The 20,412-nt window shown below is 42.4% G+C and overlaps 1 protein-coding gene across 5 annotated transcripts in view; it reads left to right on the plus strand.

Annotated features, from left to right (window-relative positions):
* Positions 1-20,412, plus strand: part of RAB38 (RAB38, member RAS oncogene family) — a 123,031-nt gene that overhangs the window by 44,359 nt on the left and 58,260 nt on the right. Inside the window, exon 4 of one of the 5 annotated variants that reach the window (XM_061628885.1) lies at positions 7,358-7,421. The exons of 2 other annotated variants lie outside the window; for them this stretch is intronic. Coding sequence is in view for 2 of the 3 variants with exons in the window: in XM_061628883.1 (XP_061484867.1) it covers positions 7,358-7,510 (153 nt within the window). In the remaining variant the exon portion in view is untranslated. Of the gene's footprint in view, positions 1-7,357; positions 7,569-12,219; positions 15,494-20,412 lie in introns of those variants that run through there. 2 more of the 5 variants (XM_061628884.1, XM_061628883.1) reach the window with 2 other exon arrangements.

The raw sequence follows: 20,412 nt of genomic DNA on the forward strand, positions 1-20,412 counted from the left end.
AAACACACTTACGCCTCTGATGGTGATCTCAGTGTATGGGTAGATTGCTGTGGAGGTAGACGTTCCAGGTACTCTGGCCCCAAGCTATGAAGGCTGCTGTTCCACCTCATCGCAGCTCAAAGTGCGTAGGGGAGGCTGTCTGCAGAGTCACGTTCAGGCAAGGCAAAGTCTGTCAGAGCCTGGGCAGAGCACTATAGAATACCCTAAATGGGGCATTCTCACCCATCCAAAAGGGATCTGCTGCCTCACCCAAAATACAGAAAACTGGCTAGACCAGCCTTTCCCAACTAGTGGGCCACCAGATGTTGTTGGACCGCAATTCCCATCTTTCCTGACCATTGGCAATGGTGGCTGAGGCTGATGGGAGTTGTGGTCCAACAACATCTGGTGGCCCACTAGTTGGGAAAGGCTGGGCTAGACTGCTCTTGCTGTTAGCCTTGTCTCTTCTGAGCAGTCAGCTGCGCTCCTAAATTGGCCGTTACCCAATTCTGTAGCCATTGGCTCATGCAGCAATGGGGACTGCCCTAGGGGTGCATCCTTAGGAGTCCATCAAAGCAACGACTTCCACCCTGGAAGTTCTGCAAGCAGAGGCAATGACTTGAGGGAGAGTTGAGTATAGGAACATAGGAAGCGACCTCATACCAAGTCAGACCATTGGTCTGTCTAGCTCAGTATTGCCTGCACTGGCCACCAGTGGCACTCCAGGGTTTCAGAGAGGGAGTCTTTCCTGGCCCTGCCTGGAAGTGCCAAGGATTGAACCTGGGACCTTCTGCATGCAAAGCAGATGCTCTATCACTGGGCGATGCCCCCCTTCCCCAAGAACTGTCAGCGAAGGCCTTTTAAAAGGCAGAACCGAAACTTTGAACTGTACCCAGAAACAGAGCAGGAGCCAGTGAAGCTGTTTAAGGTTTGGGAAGAGATGCTTCCAGTGCTCTCTCCCAGTCTAGCAGCTTGGTTCTGGACTAAGTGTAGCCTCTAGACAGTCTTCAAGGGCAGACCCACGTGCAACACAATTCAGTATTCTAACCTGGGAGGCATCTGAGGATGGATAACTGGCAAGTCTGTCTGTTCAGAAGGGAGAGCTGAAGCGGATGAAAGGCGCTCTGTGCCACAGAGGTCACTCGGGCCTCTAATGATAGAGCTGAACGAATGAGCATCCTGAAAATGCAAACCTTGCCTTTCAGGGCACTGCCACTCCATCCAGGCCATGTTGTTGGCAGTAAAGGTATGTTCCATTATAGCCTGGTTTTCTGGGATAATTGGGATCCCTGCACTTGGTTCCCTGGGTTTCAAAGAGTTTCCAAAGATGCAAAATTCCACCTCGCCACAAACTAAAATTGCTTGTCTGTGTAACACTGAAAGCAGTTTTACATCCCCAGGCCATAAGAGAATCATCAATCCTAAGAGATTTACACAGCCAATCATAAAATACTTCATTTGAAAGTCGGAAAAGGCCCATAAAAACTAATAAAGGCACATCATGTCAGCAAAGAAAGCAAGCCAGTTAGATGTAACGGGATTTATTTCAGATATTAGAACTGAAAGCTCTAAACATTAGTGTTGTGCCTTTGCTTTACAGCAGAATAAAAGATGCAAAAACGATACTAGTAATGAATTCTAAACTGCATCCTGAGATTGCTTGGAAGTGAATTCAGGAAAGTGTCTTATTTTCTCTTGAGCAGAGGTTCCTAAACCGGTAGCCCGTGGACCTCCAGTGGTCCACAAACTTCATTCAGGTGGTCTGTGACATGTCTACATTAAATATTCGTGTTAATTTTTAATTGTATTTGTATTGCTTCTTTTATTTCTTATATTTTGATTGTATTACAGTTTAATTCTGTGGACTGCAAAATGTAATACAACAGAATACAGGATAAGAAGGAAAAGAAGCAATAAAGGTGCAATTAAAAATTGTACGACGTCTAGCAGAGTTCATTAGAATTGCTACAACAGGCAGAAAAATCATTAAGTGGTCCACCAAGACCATCAGCAATTTTTAAGTGTTCCCTGGGGGCGGAGTTTGGGAACTGATGCTCTTGAGGTTAAAAGTTATGATGCTCGATAAAGATCAACCCAGAAGTTGTTGCCATTGTGCTAAGTGTCCCAGCAATAGAACAAAATTTCCCAAACTGTGTGCTGCGGTACCCAAATGTGCCATGGGCTGCGATGTGGGATAGAAAATGTCACATGGAAAATATTCTAGTGCAGATCTTTCCGTGTTTCTAAAAATACATTGTTTCATGGGCATAATCAATGGATATGATACCAGTCAAATTTCATAGTTTTCATATAACTATCCTTGGGGACGAGTGAATCTGTCTATTTCTGGGTCATTTTACTTTCACGTGTTTTTACCTATAATTCTAATCCTTTCTATTTCTATATTAATCTGCAGGGTTTTTTTTAAAAAAATAGAAATCTCAAAATGCTGTCTTTATGCTATTTTAAGATATTTAAATTTTTACTTTTTCTTGTTTTTGTATTGTAACGATTAATAACTTTAAAATGCATACGAAGAAAATACGTATTTCAATGTGTATTTTCTCTCAGAATAGGTGTAGGGTGTATCCCTGAGTTCTCGGGGAGGGCATTCCAGGGGCCAGATTTCTCTCTTGTTAGCCAGAGGAATTTGCAGGTCTGTTCAGAATGTGGCATGATAGTTAAGAACTTTGAGGGTGCAAATCACTGGTGCCTGCTCTCCATCTGTCACCAGACTTGAAGGTGTTAAATTCCATAGTGAAGTGCAAGTGGTTAAGCATCAGTACTTGGCTGGCCCATTAAGTATATGCATCTCTGAATGCAGCTATGCACTCTTGAGTATATGCACATTTAGGATTAATTACCCTAGAATAAGTATCATCTCCTGCTTAAGAACATAAGAACATAAGAAGAGCCTGCTGGATCAGGCCAGTGGCCCATCTAGTCCAGCATCCTGTTCTCACAGTGGCCAACCAGGTGCTTGGGGGAAGCCCGCAAGCAGGACCCGAGTGAAAGAACACTCTCCCCTCCTGAGGCTTCCGGCAACTGGTTTTCAGAAGCATGCTGCCTCTGACTAGGGTGGCAGAGCACAGCCATCATGGGTAGTAGCCATTGATAGCCCTGTCCTCCATGAATTTGTCTAATCTTCTTTTAAAGCCATCCAAGCTGGTGGCCATTACTGCATCTTGTGGGAGCAAATTCCATAGTTTAACTATGCGCTGAGTAAAGAAGTACTTCCTTTTGTCTGTCCTGAATCTTCCAACATTCAGCTTCTTTGAATGTCCACGAGTTCTAGTATTATGAGAGAGGGAGAAAAACTTTTCTCTATCCACTTTCTCAATGCCATGCATAATTTTATACACTTCTATCATGTCTCCTCTGACCCGCCTTTTCTCTAAACTAAAAAGCCCCAAATGCTGCAACCTTTCCTCGTAAGGAAGTCGCTCCATCCCCTTGATCATTCTGGTTGCCCTCTTCTGAACCTTTTCCAACTCTATAATATCCTTTTTGAGATGAGGCGACCAGAACTGTACACAGTATTCCAAATGCGGCCGCACCATAGATTTACACAACGGCATTATGATATCGGCTGTTTTATTTTCAATACCTTTCCTAATTATTGCTAGCATGGAATTTGCCTTTTTCACAGCTGCCGCACACTGGGTCGACATTTTCATCGTGCTGTCCACTACAACCCCGAGGTCTCTCTCCTGGTCGGTCACCACCAGTTCAGACCCCATGAGCGTATATGTGAAATTAAGATTTTTTGCTCCAATATGCATAATTTTACACTTGTTTATATTGAATTGCATTTGCCATTTTTCCGCCCATTCACTCAGTTTGGAGAGGTCTTTTTGGAGCTCTTCGCAATCCCTTTTTGTTTTAACAACCCTGAACAATTTAGTGTCATCAGCAAACTTGGCCACTTCACTGCTCACTCCTAATTCTAGGTCAGTGCTTCTGTGCACTGACAAGCATTAACTTGGATTGGGCCCATTTGGAAACCTAAGAAACATTTGCGGGCACTAAAAAATACCCATTTCACAGAGGAAAAAAATGGTGATACTGAGAAGCACCCCCACCCACAACAGGCAAAAGACTTGCATACAGCACACACAAAAAAGAACAGGCCATCCTCACCACCAGACAATCCCCCAAAGCAAAAACAAAAAAAATTTTTTTTAAAAAATTAATACACTGGGAGGGCCCTTGATGAATCCCATTGAGGTGTCTAAGGGCATTGTGGTGCCCATGGGTACAACCTTGAGGACCCCAGAACTAGCACCTCCACCCTATGCTTTTAACATAATAGGGGTTGCAGGCCTTGCATTGTGGAATATCCACAGTGCAGGCTTCATTTTGTTTCCCAGGGAACTGCAGTTCTAACGGGAGAGAGATAAGGTCCTTTTCAAAGAGCATTCTCAGTACTTCACCAGAATGCATGGGGGGAAGCCATGATAGTGAAATGATAAACATTTGTAGCATAGATACATTAACTCTGACTCTTTGTCAAGATGTGGCAGAACTCTATGCAATTCAAGAGCTGGCTTCCAACATTTACGGTGCAGTCCTATCTGTACCTGGGGTCCTTTAGGAGGAAGGGTGGGTTGTTAATAATAATAATAATAAAAATAAAATAAAAATCTATCCTAGCCTGGGAACAAACTGAAGGGTAGATATACATCCCTAAAATAAATAATCAAACATCTGGTCAGAATTATGTCCCCTTTTATTCATTTATTCACACACAAAAAATACAAATGCCACTTAATATACTTTTGGGGACTTCAAAGCGAACCATGGGGCTTTCAAATGCAGAGACTGAAGGTGTGCTGCGATTGGCCCATCATCTGATGAGCGGATGGGAGCGCCCCTTCAACTAGCGACATCACCTTGTAGGCAGATGGGAATGTTTGGAGAAAGTGGCCTCACGGGCCAAATTTGACCCCTTGATTGGCTCAGAGGTTCCCCACCCAAGTCCTATACCATTCCTGGTGATGCATTTTCCAGGAGCGCTGGTCAGTTCTGATAGCAGAACTCTGTTCAAGGTTGTTAGATCCAATCCAATGTTTCTTTGTTGTCATTACTAATAAGACACCAGTTAGTACCACTGCCAAGCCTTTAATATACGCATGTAATGCAGTGTGGTGTAGTGGTTAAGGTGTTGGACTATGACCTGGGAGACCAGGGTTCAAATCCCCACATAGCCATGAAGCTCACTAGGTGACCTTGGGCCAGTCAATGCCTCTCAGCCTCAAGAAAACCCTATTCATAGGGTCGCCATAAGTTGGAATCGACTTGAAGGCAGTACATTTACATTTACAACATATTTATATCTTGCTTGTCAGCATAAACTCTCAGAAGGGCAGATGGACAATATTTATTTATTTATTTAAAATATCTCTATCCCGCCCTTCTACCCTATAATAAGACACTCAGGGCGGCTTACAAAAATAAAATCAAACACGTACATAATAAAATTGTAAACAGTAAAATACATACGATACATCAGATGTATAATAAAGTTTAACAAATAGGCCAATAAAAGTCAAAACAACTGAAAACAACCACCAAAAGCATCAGTTCCACCATAAAATCCACAAAACTCAATGAAGTACTAAGGCAAAATGAAAATGTCTTTAAGGGCCGCTTAATGTCACCCATGACCAAGGATAGACGAGAATTTCGATTCAAGTTTGCATTTCAAGCCAAAGTTATCGAATTCACACTTTCCAAAACAATATAAGAACCAGAACACAGCCAATCCTTCAAAATTTGCACTTACTCAAAATTTGTGATGCAGTTCTCCAACTAAACAACGTTTACAAAAATGCATGTTAGGGGAAAGTGTGCATTAAAATGAATATTTGAGTGAAAATAACATGCAAGAATGCATTATGTGTACAAATGTGTACATTAGTCAAAATTCCATACAAAAATGCTATATATTTTATATTTTAATATAAATATAATGTAATATAAATATTATATATTTTAAAATATAATATATTTTAAAATCCTCGTGAATATTCTTCAGCAGTTTAGTGTGAATTTCTCGTTTTTGTACGGCATAGGAGAAAGTCACACTAAAACGTTGAAGAATATTCATGAGGATTTTTTTAAAAATTGCCAATTGCTGCAGAAATATGGAGAAATGAATTTAAGATTGGGAACATGAGAAACTGAGAGAACCAAAATGGGCGGATCTTTCCATCCCTACCCATAACGGGAACTTGCACAGTACCAACCATCGTCTGCTGACTCTTTCTGGTGGACCTGAGAACAGGGCCTCTGAGGCCAATCTAAGGCCCAGGAAGCTTTATATGTGTGTAGGTGACCCTTTCAACAACCTAGTCCCAAACAGTTCAAGCTTTAACTGTCAAAACCAGCACTTTCAATTGAGTCCATAAAGAGGCAACCAATGCTGCTGGCACAGAATTGGTAATAGTATCCATACATTTAAAGCACATTTATACCGCTTTAAGAGTTACGGCTTCCCCTTAGAATCCAGGAAACTGTAGTTTACCCCCTCACGGAGCTATAGTTCCCAGCACCAAAAAGAATCCTGGGAACTGTAGATTTAATGAGCTACAGTCCCCAGGATTTTTTGGGGGAACCCATATGCTTTATATGTATGGTGTGGATGTAACCCTCAAGTTGGCAGGGACATCAAAGATCATCTACTCCAACCCCCCTGCAGATGCAAGAACATCACTAATAGATGACCATCCAGCATCTGCTTCAAAACCTCTAATGAAGGGGAGTCCATCACATTCCAAGGCAATTTGTCCCATTGTTCAACAGCTTGTACCATCAGAAAGTTCTTCCTAATGTTGAATCAAAAACCCCTGTCATGTAATTTGAACCCATTTGTTCAGGTCCTGCCCCTGGAGCAGCAGAAGACAATGTTTTGCCACCTATTCTGTGCGGCAGCCCTTCAGATATTTGGAGACAGCTATGGTATTGCCTCTTAATCATCTCTTCTCCAGGCTAAACTTACCCAACTCCTTCAGGCTTCTCTCATAGGACTTGATCCCCAGGCTGCCACCATCTTTGATCTGACAACGTCACACACCTTGACTGAAAGATCTTCTATCTCTAGCAAGATCAGAGAATCTATGAACACAAGAAGCTGCCTTATACAGAGTCAAACTATCTAGTTCACTGCTGTCTACACTGACTAGCAGTGGCTCTCCACTGTTTCAGGCTGGGTTCTTTCCAAGTACTATTTGGGGTTGCTGGGGATTCAACCTGAGTCCTTCTGCATGCAAAGCAGATGCTCTACCATTGAGCTACAGCACTTCTCCAAGAGCTGCAGTTGGTGTTTGGATGGCTGTTAACTTGTCCTGCTTCTTTTTTTCCCCCTTCTCGCCTGCAGGAAAACATAAACATTAATGAAGCTTCCAGGTGTTTGGTGAAACACATCATTGCTAGTGAGAGCGATCCAATGCAGCCTGTTGAACCAGATGTCATTAAACCACACTTGAATTCCTCTAAGCTGGTCAGCTGTTCGGCTTGTTTTAAATCCTAAACTATTCCCAAGCTGTTTGTGGACACGAACTGAACAAATAAATCATGAAAGAAAACCATCTCCACTGCATGGAGCCCAACATTTGCTGCTCCTGAACACAAGCAAAGACCAGGAAATTTGCATCCTTCCAAAACATGCTGGGGAGGCGGGAATCCAAAGCTATTATTTTACACTTGGATTGGTTGCATAGAACAGTCTTCCACAAATATTTGTTCGATCATTCATTCTCTGGCCTACTTCATCAGCATCATTCAGCCACAGTGCTCTCTTTAGGAAGGCTGAGACATCTGATCATAACATTTATTGCTTTTTGTGGATCCCTGATTGAGAGAGACTTTCACATTTGCTTTCTGAGGATGTCCTGAGGATACATCACAGTTACAAGTGTATCCACAGGAAGCAAATTAGAGGAAAGAAGAGTCTTGCATATTCATGGCTATTTGGGAGGAAATGTGGTGGACTTATATGCAATGTTTTTGGTAGGGTGCTTGGTGGGGGGAAGGGGTGCAGCGCTGCCGTACAGTGACATGAGCTCTGAATTCCAGCAGTTTTACCCACTGCTTAGATAACTCACTTAGGAGTTACTGGTATTCAGAGGCATGCTGTCCCAGAATCTAGAGGTACCATCATGACTAGTGGCAGCTGATAGCCTTGTCTGCCATGAATCCCCTTTAAAGCCATCTTAAGTTGGCAGCCATCCCCATATCTTGTGGTGATGAATCTCATAGTTTTTACAGTGCAGTGTGTAAAGTAGTACTTCATTTTGTTTGTCCTAAATCTCCCACCGTTCAGCTTCATTGAATCACAGCAGGAGAAAAACAGCAACAGTTAAAACTATGGAATTTGCTCCTCAAAGAGTCAGTGATGGTGGCCAACTTGGATGGCTTTAAAAGATGTTTAGACAGATTCATGGATAAGGCTATCAGTGGCTACTAGCCGTGTTGGCTGTGTTCTACTTCCACTCTCCGAGGCCCTATGCTTCTGAATACTAGTTGCTCAAAACTGCAGGAGGGGGAAAGCACTGTTGCACTCAGGTCTGCTTGTGGGCTTCCCAAAGGCATCCAGTTGACCAATGAGAACAGGATGCTGGACTAGATGGGCCATTGGCCTGATCCAGCAAGTTCTTCTTACGTTCTTCTATTTCTCCATATCATGCACCTGCGTAATGTTCCCCGGTCCCATACTTGACTTCCTTCTGTTGTTGTTATGTGCCTTCAAGTCGATTATGACGTACGGCGACGCTATGAATCAGCGACCTCCAAGAGCATCTGTCACAAACCACCCTGTTCAGATCTTGTACGTTCAGGTCTGTGGCTTCCTTTATGGAATCAATCCATCTCTTGTTTGGCCTTCCTCTGTTTCTACTTCCTTCTGTTTTTCCAAGCATTATTATATTTTCTAATGAATCATGTCTTCTCATGATGTGCCCAAAGTATGATAACCTCAGTTTCATCATTTTAGCTTCTAGTGATAGTTCTGGTTTAATTTGTTCTAACACCCAATTATTTGTCTTTTTCACAGTCCATGGTATGTGCAAAGCTCTCCTCCAACACCACATTTCAAATGTTGATTTTCTCTTACCTGCTTTTTTTCTCTGTCCAACTTTCACATCCATACATAGAAATAGGGAATACCATGGTCTGAATGATCCTGACTTTGGTGTTCAGTGATACATCTTTGCATTTGAGGACCTTTTCTAGTTCTCTCATAGCTGCCCTCCCCAGTCCTAGCCTTCTTCTGATTTCTTCACTATTGCCTCCATTTGGGTTAATGACTGTGCCGAAGTATTGATAATCCTTGACAAGTTCAATGTCCTCATTGTCAACTTTAAAGTTACATAACTCTTTTGTTGTCATTACTTTAGTCTTCTTGACATTCAGCTGTAGTTCTGCTTTTGTGCTTTCCTCTTTAACTTTCATCAGCATTCATTTCAAATCATTACTGGTTTCTGCTAAGGGTATGGTATTGTCTGCATATCTTAAATTATTGATATTTCTCCCTCCAATTTTCACACCTCCTTCATTTTGGTCCAATCCCGCTTTTCGTATGATAAGTTCTGCATATAGATTAAACAAATAGGGTGATAAAATACACCCGTCTCACACCCTTTCTGATTGGGAACCAATCAATTTCTCCATATTCTGTCCTTACAGAAGCCTCTTGTCCAGAGTATAGCTTGTGCATCAGGACAATCAGATGCTGTGGCACCCCCATTTCTTTTAAAGCATTCCATAGTTTTCCATGATCTACACAATCAAAGGCTTTGCTGTAATCTATAAAGCACAGGGTGATTTCCTTCTGAAATTCCTTGGTCCATTCTATTCAGCAAATGTTTGCGATATATCTGGTGCCTCTTCCCTTTCTAAATCCAGCTTGGACGTCTGGCACTTCTCACTCAATATATGGTCAGAGCCTTTGTTGCAGAATCTTGACCATTACTTTACTTGCATGGGATATTGAGGCAATAGTTCGATGATTACTGCATTCCCTGGGATCCCCTTTCTTTGGAATTGGGATGTATATTGAACGCTTCCAGTCTTTTGGCCATTGTTAATTTTCCATATTTCTTGACAAATTTTGGACAGATTCCATCTCAGTAACTTATAGCAACTCTATTGGTATGCCGTCTGTTCGTAGTGATTTGTTTCTTCCAAGTATTTTAAGAGCAGCTTTCACCTCACATTCTAAAATTTCTGGTTCTTCATCATATGGTTCCTCCGTGAATGAATCTCTCATCGTTGCATCTCTTTTATAGAGTTCTTCAGTGTATTGCTTCCATCTTCCTTTTATTTTATCTCGGTCAGTCAGTGTGTTCCCCTGTTGATTATTCAACATCCCTACTCCTGGTTTAAATTTCCCTTTCATTTCTCTAATCTTTTGGAACAGGGCTCTTGTTCTTCCCTTTTTGTTGTCCTCTTCTATTTCTATACAATAACTATTTTATTTTTTTATTACATTTATACCCCACCTTTCTTTTCATGAAACCCAAGGTGGCTTACATATGGTTCCCAAGTGGTCTCCCATCCAGGCACTTACCAGATCTGACCCTGCTAGCAGGGAGCTGGCCTTATATGCCTTCAGAGATAGCCTGTGACTGGTTATTGTAATAGTTCTCTTTGTCCCTACATACTAGTCGTTGTCTTGTTGCATTTAGGGTTCTAACGGTGTTTCTGTCTCCTTTTGCTTTTGTTTTCCTTCTCTTTTTAATCATATTAAGAGTTTCTTCAGTCATCCATTGAGGTCTTTCTCTCTTTTTAACGAGAGGTATTGTCTTTTTGCATTCTTCCATGATAATGTCTCTGACTTCACTCCATAGTTCTTCTGGTTCTCTGTCAACTAAGTTTAAAGCCCCAAATCTGTTCCCTATTTGATCTTTATATTCTTCTGGGATGTTATTTAAATTATATTTCGGCATTATGATTGCTTTGTTCTTCTTTAGCTTTACTCTGGTTTTAGATATTACCAGTTCATGATCTGTACCACAGTCTACTCCTAGTCTTGTTTTCACAGAAAGTATGGAACTTCTCCATCTTCTGCTACCAGTTATATAATCAATTTGGTTCTTAAATTGACCATTTGGTGATGTCCGTGTGTACAGTCATCTTTTTGGTTGCTCAAAAAATGTGTTTGCAAGAAATAAATTATTGGCTTCACAGAATTCAATAAGTCTTTCTCCTGCTTCATTTCTATCTCATAAGCCCCATTTCCCCACAATTCCTAGTTCTTCTCTGTTCCCTACTTTTGCATTCCAGTCCCCATGATTATCAGAACATCTTGTTTTGGTGTGTGATCAATTTCTTTCTGTACTTCTGTGTAAAATCTCATTGCCGTCCTCTGAGTCTGGATGCATCTTAGTCTGGTGTCTCAGCGTTGACCATTCCATCTTGGGTGCCTCTTGGTCTAGACTCCTGATGGCATTGTTCTCAGCTTCTTAAACCCCCTCACCACATTAAGGTGTGCATCTTAGAGGGGGGATTTCCTTCTAAACTAAGTAAATCAAACATTTTAACTTTTGCTATGTACACATCATACATTTACAGCACATTTATCTCTCAAAGAATCCTAGGAACTGTAGCTTGTTAAGAGTGCTGGAAACTAGCTCCATGCAGAGTAAACAACACATCCCAGGATTCTTTGAGGGGGAGATGTGCTTTAAATCTATGGTGTGTACATAGCCCGTGTCACATCCAACAACAACAATCTTTATTGCTTAGTCAACCGACCATTGCAAAACATTAAAACAACCAACTAAATACAAAGCAATTAAAACATACAACATATGCTTAAAATAGACTGTACAGGAGGGCAGTTTCAAACAGTACAATAGGTTAAGAACAATGCACAATTCTGTGAGGTCTGATTTCCATGCCCAAGTTCAAAAATTTGGCCACTTGGACGGTAATTAATTTGTCAGTACCCTCAAGGAGGGCTGGCAAAAGAATGTCCGAGGAACTGCCAGGGAAAGCTTGCAGAATGGGGTATAAAAGACCTTTCCTAGCCTCATCATAAAATGTACACTTAAACAGAACATGCGATACCGTCTCCACTTCAGGTTTGTCACGAGGACAATATCTACTGTTCCTCAGGATTTTATCAAATCTGCCCTCTTAACAGTTTAGAGGGTAGGGTGTCAAAGCGGGCCAAAGAAAAGGCCCTTCTGTACTTAGGAACAGATAGCCAACTTAAGTAGTGCATTCCTTCTTTACTAGGGAGACCTATTAAACCCAGTGAGCCGGGGAGCAGGGTCCCGAGGCAGCTGCGAGAAGCTCTTGATTGTCAATATCGACTAACCGCTGTTTCACCATCGCCACTTCTCAATATTTAAATAACGAAGAAGCCCTTTCAAATGGAACTGCAGACCGAGAGCGCCCCCTGAAACCATCTCTGATAAATAAAAAATGGCACCTCCAGTTAATGGACAAGGATCTGGCTTTTCTTAATTATCCTAAACCATATGGTTGGCAGTCACAACGCGACCGCAAACTACATCTGCTGAAGCTTTTGCCATTATCACTCACATCCGCGTTAGAATTAGATTCCATCTGGAAGATTGAATATCTTCATTATAATTATAAATCGGCCCGAGCATTCGTAACCTTTGCTTCAGCAGCTATAGCTGCAACAGTCTATTCAGCCAAAGAGGCGCTTCTAAGATCAGGTATTGAGGTAAGAAGATATGTTAAGGATAATTCCCCTGCCGCGTACTTGGGAACCCAACAGGGGAAGAGTCTCACTTCCCCAACCTGGAGGCAAATGGAGCCTTTGACCAAGGAATTAGCTAAACTGACCAGTGCCCCATCACCCTTATTGACTTACAACCCTGGGTCAGGAACTGTGGGCCCGACGAGTCTCAAGGGTTTATATGGTGTGGGGGGGCTCCCTGAGAGAAAGGATGACCCTGTGCTTGGGAACCTTGTCCCTGAAGAATGCCTGCTCATCAAAAGTTTCAGTGCGTTACCCAAACTGGATCAGCACGAGATCTTGCTGCAACTTTCTTTCTTGAAAGATACCCTCCTAAACATAACTAATCGTGACATCGAGCTGAAACCGAACGATCCCTGTTCACCCGTTTCTGACGTTAAGAAAGGAATAAGTACCAGTGTCACTGAAAACCGCTCAGTACAGGTACTCCAGAGCTATGTCAATGATCTCAATCAGTTAACACAATGTAACATATCTCGGGAATTCCCTTCAATATGCAAGTGACATCACTCTAATTTGTCGGGAAATCCAGTTTTAAACCCGGAAATAGTTGTATTGCAACCCCCTAAATTGACTCAAAATAACATCTCTTCGTGGTCTGATGGTTTGGAGTCTTCCCCAAAGTCTTCGGTATATAATAACTATGAGGGTCCACAAGAAAAATCTTCCCTTGCCGAACATATAAAATCAAATGTAAAACCCTCTGACTGGTTGACCTTACAATTTCTGGAACCACATGAGTGTGGTCTACCAGACTGTAATAACAGCTCACTTACATCTACTGCTCCAATCTCTCTCCCCCGAGTACCACACGCTAATTGCTGTGTTCTGGAGGATACACATGGCAGTATGGACATAATCGAAGAGACAGACTGACTACAACTGGCGAATGGTCCCACATCCTTAAAATTCCTCTCTTGGAACATCGCTGGGTGGAAATCTAACAGCAGTGATCGCAAATTCTTGTCCTACTTAAATAAGTTAGACATCATTTTGTTTCAAGAGACATGGTGTAAAGACCATATCTTTGTCAATGGCTTTGTGACCCACTGTATCCCTGCACTTCCAAATAAGAGTAAGGGCAGAGCCAGACAGAGCCTGTGCATCCTGGTTTCTTCATCCCTGGATGCTAAGATAACCGAGATCCCGGACAGTGACTCTACTCTGATGGCCCTGACTTTAGAATTGAGATCTATACACCTAACCCTACTCTTAATTTATGTTTACTTTCCTCCAACGACTAACAGAGAGGATACCATGTCTAACTGGCTCAAAATAGAATGTCTTTTTGCCCGTGTCACATCAAGATTCCTTTGTGTGTGTTATTTCAATCAGTTCGCATATACATTCATGCATATTGGTAATCTGTCAAGGGGGGGAGTCTTGGGGTTGAATCCAGACTTAAGTATGTGTAGACTTTAAGTCTGAGCATAGCAAAGTCTGGATCCAACACATGAACTGAAACCAGTGGCGAACTGTATGTCAGTAATCTGAACAAGGACAGTTTTTTTAAAAAGCAGATCACTTGCCCACTCAAACAAGATCACGTCATTTGGCTCCCCCAAAATCGGGGAAGAAATTTTGCCTAACTTGTGTTGAGCCTTTCACGGCTGCTGAAGAGATTCATAGTATAACACCTTGTGCTTGCTCACAAGTGCATGCAGTTTATTTCACAACAGTGTGAAACGCTATAGCTTCTACACAACTGTTTAACCAATGTGAGTTCTACTATCTGTTTGCTTATATGAAGCTTGAACCTAGATTGACTAGCCCAGCATTAGCGAATCTATAGCCCTCCAGCTATTGCTGGATTATATCCCCCATCATCCCTCACCATTGGCTGTGCTGGCTGGGGCTGATGGGACTTGGAGTCCAATAACAATTAGAACAGGAGTGAGGAAACTGGCCCCCCAAATGTTGCTGAACTACAACTAGCATCAGCCAACATGGCCGATTTTGAGAGATGGTGAAAATTGTAGTTCAGCAACCTCTGGAGGGCCACAGATTAACCACCTCTGATCTAGAGGGCCACAGGTTCCTCCTCCATGAACTAGAAGGCCTACAAAGCAACCTCCAACCTTATATTACTAGGATTCCATCTTTGTTTTCTTGGAATTTCAAACCCACTGATCTTAACATAATTCACTTCCAAGTGCCTAGGATTGCTGCTGAGTACGATTCAACTGATTTTTCAGCTCAGGAAAGAGCATTCCTCAGTGTAGGTACTTCAGGATTCTCATGAAACCTCTGACACAGGCTTCAGCTGTGAGGCTGTAATTCTGTCCCTTTTACCTGAGAGTAAGCCTCACTGACTCAAAGAGCACTTCTGAATAGACACATATAAAAGATTGTGCTGTGAATTAGTCACAGATATCGCGAATATAGGATTTGTTCATTCATAGCCATTGAATAGTAATCCCTGTTGAGTTCAATGGGAATTATTCCCAAAGGTGTGTGTAGCAGGAATGGGAGAACTGTAGCCCCTCCAGATGTTGCTGGACTCCACCTCCCATGATCCCTGACTACTGGCTCTGCTGGGAGGGGCTGTTGAGAGTTCGAGTCTACCAACATCTGATTGCAGCCTTCATATTTGTTAACCAGGGATAATACTTGCCTACCTCAACAGGGCACGCACACAAGTCCAGGGTTTACTAAATTGTACTACAGCTTTTAAGAACAAGAATGAAACATCAGCTGAATTCAGCTGAAGGACTATACTAGCATTACCATGTGACAAAAAGTCACCTTGGATAGCCTCTAACTGTGGTTCTTGAAATGAAACAGTCCTGCATTTTACATATGGAAACCTTTGTTCCAAGGACCCAAAGCAATAAAACATTTTTACCCTGTTTGTGGTATTCCTTGTTTGCAAAGTATATCCCTAGGGGAAATGTGTATAGCTGCCAGAGAGGGGCTGTTGCCCTTCAGATGTTGTTTGACTAAAACTCCCACTATTCCTGACCATTGACTATGCTGGCTAGGGCCGATGGGAAGTGGAGTCCAAGAACATCTGGAAGGGCCACACATTATTTTATGTTCAGTCTGCCTTCTCATAACCTCCAGTGTTTTGTTGATTAAAGGGAGGTGGTGTATCATTCAGAAAAGTCTCCTTTTCTCATACTAAGGACCCTCCACTCAGAAATGGACCTAGGGAGGGAACTCTGTCCTGAAGAACTTGAGCGATATGCACTAACAACATTTGAACAAGGTGTCTCACACATCCCCCCCCCCAAAAAGGAACAGTGACTTACCAGGGACTGATACCAGAAAATTGGGACTGTCCTTGATAAATATGGATAGCTGCAGTGTAGGATCTTCCCCTCCTGTCCCGAGGCCATTTGCATTCCTACTCGCTTGCTGTTACAAAATCTCCCACAATTCAGACAAGAAAAGGCTGGTGAAGAGAGTTGCTTTATGCAGCAGAGTTCATTGGAAATATAAAAAAATATGAGAGTGGTGTTTCTCTTAAACAAAATAAAGTCATTTTGTTAAGAAGGCACACGTGGATAGGAAAGCCTAATCATTTACACTAGCTGAATTCAAAATGGTAGGGAGAGAGAGAATTGTGGGAAGGAGGAGGAGGAGGAACTGGAAGTGATGATAGCCCTGAGGATATCAGTCTAACCAATCAGAGGCATGCTTGAATTTGAGGAAGGTAACGAGAGAATTCAAGCAGGGGCTCTTTCAACTGACTAACTATATCTATTGCCCCTAATGGTCAATGGATTCAGAGCACACCGCGAGACAATGCATTGATTGAAGTGAAACTTCCTGCAGCACCTGGAACCCTGGAGAATCACTGCCAGTCCAATACTGAGCTAGTGGCCTGATCTGGAATGAAGCAGCTTCCTATGAACAGGCCTAGTCTGTTCTTGTGCCTTTAACAATGTGATTTGATATATGCAGAAATTAGCCATGTGATGCTTTTTGTCAAATGGAACTAAACGTTATCACCTGCCTTTTCTTGCAGATCCCACACTTAAAAGAAAAGTAGCAGAGGCCAACCCACAAGCTAGCAATCCTGCTTAGAGACCTCAATGGGGCCCACCTCTCGCCCCTGGTAAAATTGCCTTAATATTTGATATGTTCCTACGAACATCCTAGAAGCGGGGAGGGGGTGAACGTTTTTGGCTCCACGAGCCAGATCCTTGTCAGGTTCAGCCTTGCCAGCCAAATTTGACAGGTGGGCAGGGCTGTCCACCTGTCAGTTGCATGACATCATTATGATGTTGCATGATTGGCAGGTGAGTTGTCCCGCCCGCCCCTCAAAATCCCTTGGGAGGCTGCCAAGTACCTGCCAGCATGTTACAGAAAGGACTCTGCATTTTAAAATGAAGCTTCCTTCTCTCCCTTCCTGTAGGGTTACCATCATGTTGTCGCTTCAATACAGGAATACCCTGCATTAACATACGCAATGGGACCGGAGCGTGTATGTAAAGTGAAAATGTACTTAAAGTGAAGCACCACTTTTTTTTCACTTATCGATGCATGTACTGCACTGCAATCATATATGGGCATAACTGATGTAAATAACGCATTTATAACTAAAATAAACATAAAATAAAATAAACCCTTTATGAAAAAGGGGTAAACTTACCTTTAAAGTCAGCTGGCAGATGCGAAATGGATGAATGAAAATTTACATGTATTGTAGGAAGGATGAAGGAGAGGGCATATCTTCTACTTCATAAGTCGAGTCATCAAGGGCTAGACGCTTTCTTGCTGGCAACTTGGATGGACTACCTGAAGTAGGAGTAGGGCTTGGGGCTGATGTCGATGCTAGAGATGGATCAGTGGACGTTGATGGTCTGGGAGATTGACTGGGTGCTGCTGCTGGCCTTTTGAGAAAGTAGGTGTCTATGGAGGTTTGAACGGTAGCTCTTTTCCCTGTAGATTTCTTTGTAACAGGCATAAACCCCCAAAATGTTTGCATTGACTTTGGAACTTCTTTCAAAGTCCTTGTCATGCTTTTCAAAAAGAGCCATGGCACTATCAAGATGACGGAAAGCTTCCAAGAAAACTTTTGAAGTTAGGCCTTCAGGCTGTTCCATGGTCTCATCCTCATCTGGCACATTTTCCTCTTCTCTCTCCTCTTCAAGTTCCAGAAGATCTTCATTGCTGACGGGTTCAGTATGGGACACCATAAGTTCAGCAACATCTTCTGGTTCCACTTCCAACTCTAACTGCCTTGCCATTTCTACAATATTTTCAGTAACATTAGCTACAGGATCTTCAAAGGCTTCGACATCATCAACAAACTGTGGGCATAATTTTTTGCAGGCCCCTTTCATTGTTGTTTCCTTGATGCCATTCCAAGCATCTCCTATAGTTTTGATGCAATCCAAGATGTTGTAGCTTTTCCAGAGTTTCTTTAGGACTTCTTGCCCTGTCCCCTCTTCATTTTCTATTGCTGCAATACACTTGCTGAAGGTTCTTTTCAAGTAGTTCAACTTGAAGGTGACTATGACATTGATCCATGGGCTGCAGGAGTGAGGTGGTATTCGGTGGTAGGAATTCCGCTCAAATGTTAGGGTTCAGTTCATCTAACGTTAGAGGGTGGCCAGGAGCATTATCTACAAGGAGCAAAATGTTAAAAGGGATATTGTTGTCCCTGCAATAGGCTTTCACCTCTGGTACAAAGCAGGTGTCAAACCAATCTTCAAAAACGGCTGCAGTCACCCATGCTTTTCTATTAGACTTCCAATGCACTGGAAGTCTAGTTTTAACGTAGTTCTTTAAAGCTCTAGGGTTTTCCCAATGATAAATTAGCATAGGCTTTAGCTTTAAGGTACCAGAGGCATTGCCACCGAACAGAAGGGTTATTCTTTCTTTAGCTGGCTTGTAGCCTGGCATTGTTTTCTCCTCTCTTGCGATGAAGGTTCTTGCAGGCATCTTTTTCCAGCCCAGTCTCATCCACATTAAAAATTTGTTCTTTGGAGTAGCCTCCCTCTTCAATAATTTTGGCAAGGTCGCGTGGATAGCTTTCTGCAGCCTCAGTATCTGCAGCGGCTGCCCCTCCTTGCACTTTGATGTTATGTAGGTTAGACCTCTTCTTGAACCTATCAAACCATCCACGGCTTGCAACAAATTCGGCATCCTTCGCTGCCTCACCTTTCTTAGCCTTCAGGTCATTGAATAGGCTTAAGGCCTTACTTTGAATCATTGCCTGGCTTACAGGAACCTGGCGTGCAGTCTGATTGTCTATCCAAACTATTAAGAGTCTCTCCATGTCTGCAACAAGGCTATCCCTTTTTCTAATTTTTGTTGTGTTCACTGGTGTAGCACTCTTCACTTCTGCAAGAATTTTTTCTTTGCTCTTCATGACCGTGCTAACTGTCGTTCGAGTGAAGCCTAGCCTTCGGCCTATCTCAGCTTGAGAAACACCTCCTTCAGACAGTTTAATCATTTTAAGCTTCATATCTAAGGTGATAGATTTACGACTTTTCTTTGTATCTGCCATTATGTACTGTACGTAATACTGTACAGTACTGTACTACAGCACCTGTACTGTACTGAAGGCAAGGGAAATGCACACGAGAATGCACACACACACCCCACACACACACAAGCCAGCAGTGGCAAAAGCCAGAACTAATGATAGGCAGAGAGAGAAAAGTATTCAATTAAAGCAGGAAATGAAGACGGGACAACGGAGAGGTATAAAATGGGAAAATGGAGAGGTATAAAATGAAATCAGGGGGATCTAAAGATTTTTTTATTTTTTTATCACTATCAATTAAAGCAGGAAAGGAAGATGGGACAATGGGGGACAATGGAGAGGTATAAAATGAAATCAGGGGGATTTAAAGTACTGTAAAGAGCATGATGTGCCCCCCACACACATACACACACTGCTGCCGCCGACCTAGGACGGGGCAGGCAGAGCTCCGATCGCAGTACAGTACAGTACTGTACTGTAGTTAAGAATTTAAACAATTTAAAGAATATTTACTGCAAACGAGGATGAAGCAGACTAGACGAGAAAGGACAGTTGCTCAGAGTCGCTCTAAACGCTGCGGGAGATGATGCTTTGCAACGCACATGGCACGCAAGTTTGGGCGTTCCGTCAGTGTCCGTTATTGCAAAGCATGCATATGTTAAGTGGGGTATGGTGGAGTTGGAGAATGTCTGTTATAGCAAGTGTCTGTTAAACGAGTGTCTGTTATTCGGGGTATTCCTGTAAGTGAAAAGTAAGAGTATGCTGTTGCACCATCTCAAAAAGAGTACATGTACTCTTAAAAGAGTATGGTTGGTAACCCTACCTTCCTGCAACAACTGCAGTGGGAGAACAAAGAGGGAAGCGAGAATCTAGAGGGGGAAACAATGTCAGAGGTGCAAAGCCCACCCCACACTACCTCTTTCAAGTGGTGACATTGGGGTGTGAAAGGGGGAGCACAGGAAATGGCTCTGGAGTCCTCCTTGTGCTTCTTTCGACTCCCAATCTCAGACAGGTACAAAGGAGAATCTAGACTAGGGATTTATTTATTTATTTATTATTTTATTTATTTATACCCGCCCTTCCTTCCAGCAGGAGCCCAGGGCGGCAAACAGAAACACTAAAAACACTCTAAAACATCATAAAATACATTAAAACAAAACAATGTTAAAAACTTTAAAAAAACTTTAAAAACATCTTTTTTAAAAAAAGGGTTAAAGGTATTAAAAGACATATTAAAAGCAATTCTAAAACAGACGCAGAC

Source organism: Rhineura floridana, chromosome 5 (assembly GCF_030035675.1).
Source record: "Rhineura floridana isolate rRhiFlo1 chromosome 5, rRhiFlo1.hap2, whole genome shotgun sequence".
In the NCBI taxonomy this organism is placed as follows: domain Eukaryota; kingdom Metazoa; phylum Chordata; class Lepidosauria; order Squamata; family Rhineuridae; genus Rhineura; species Rhineura floridana.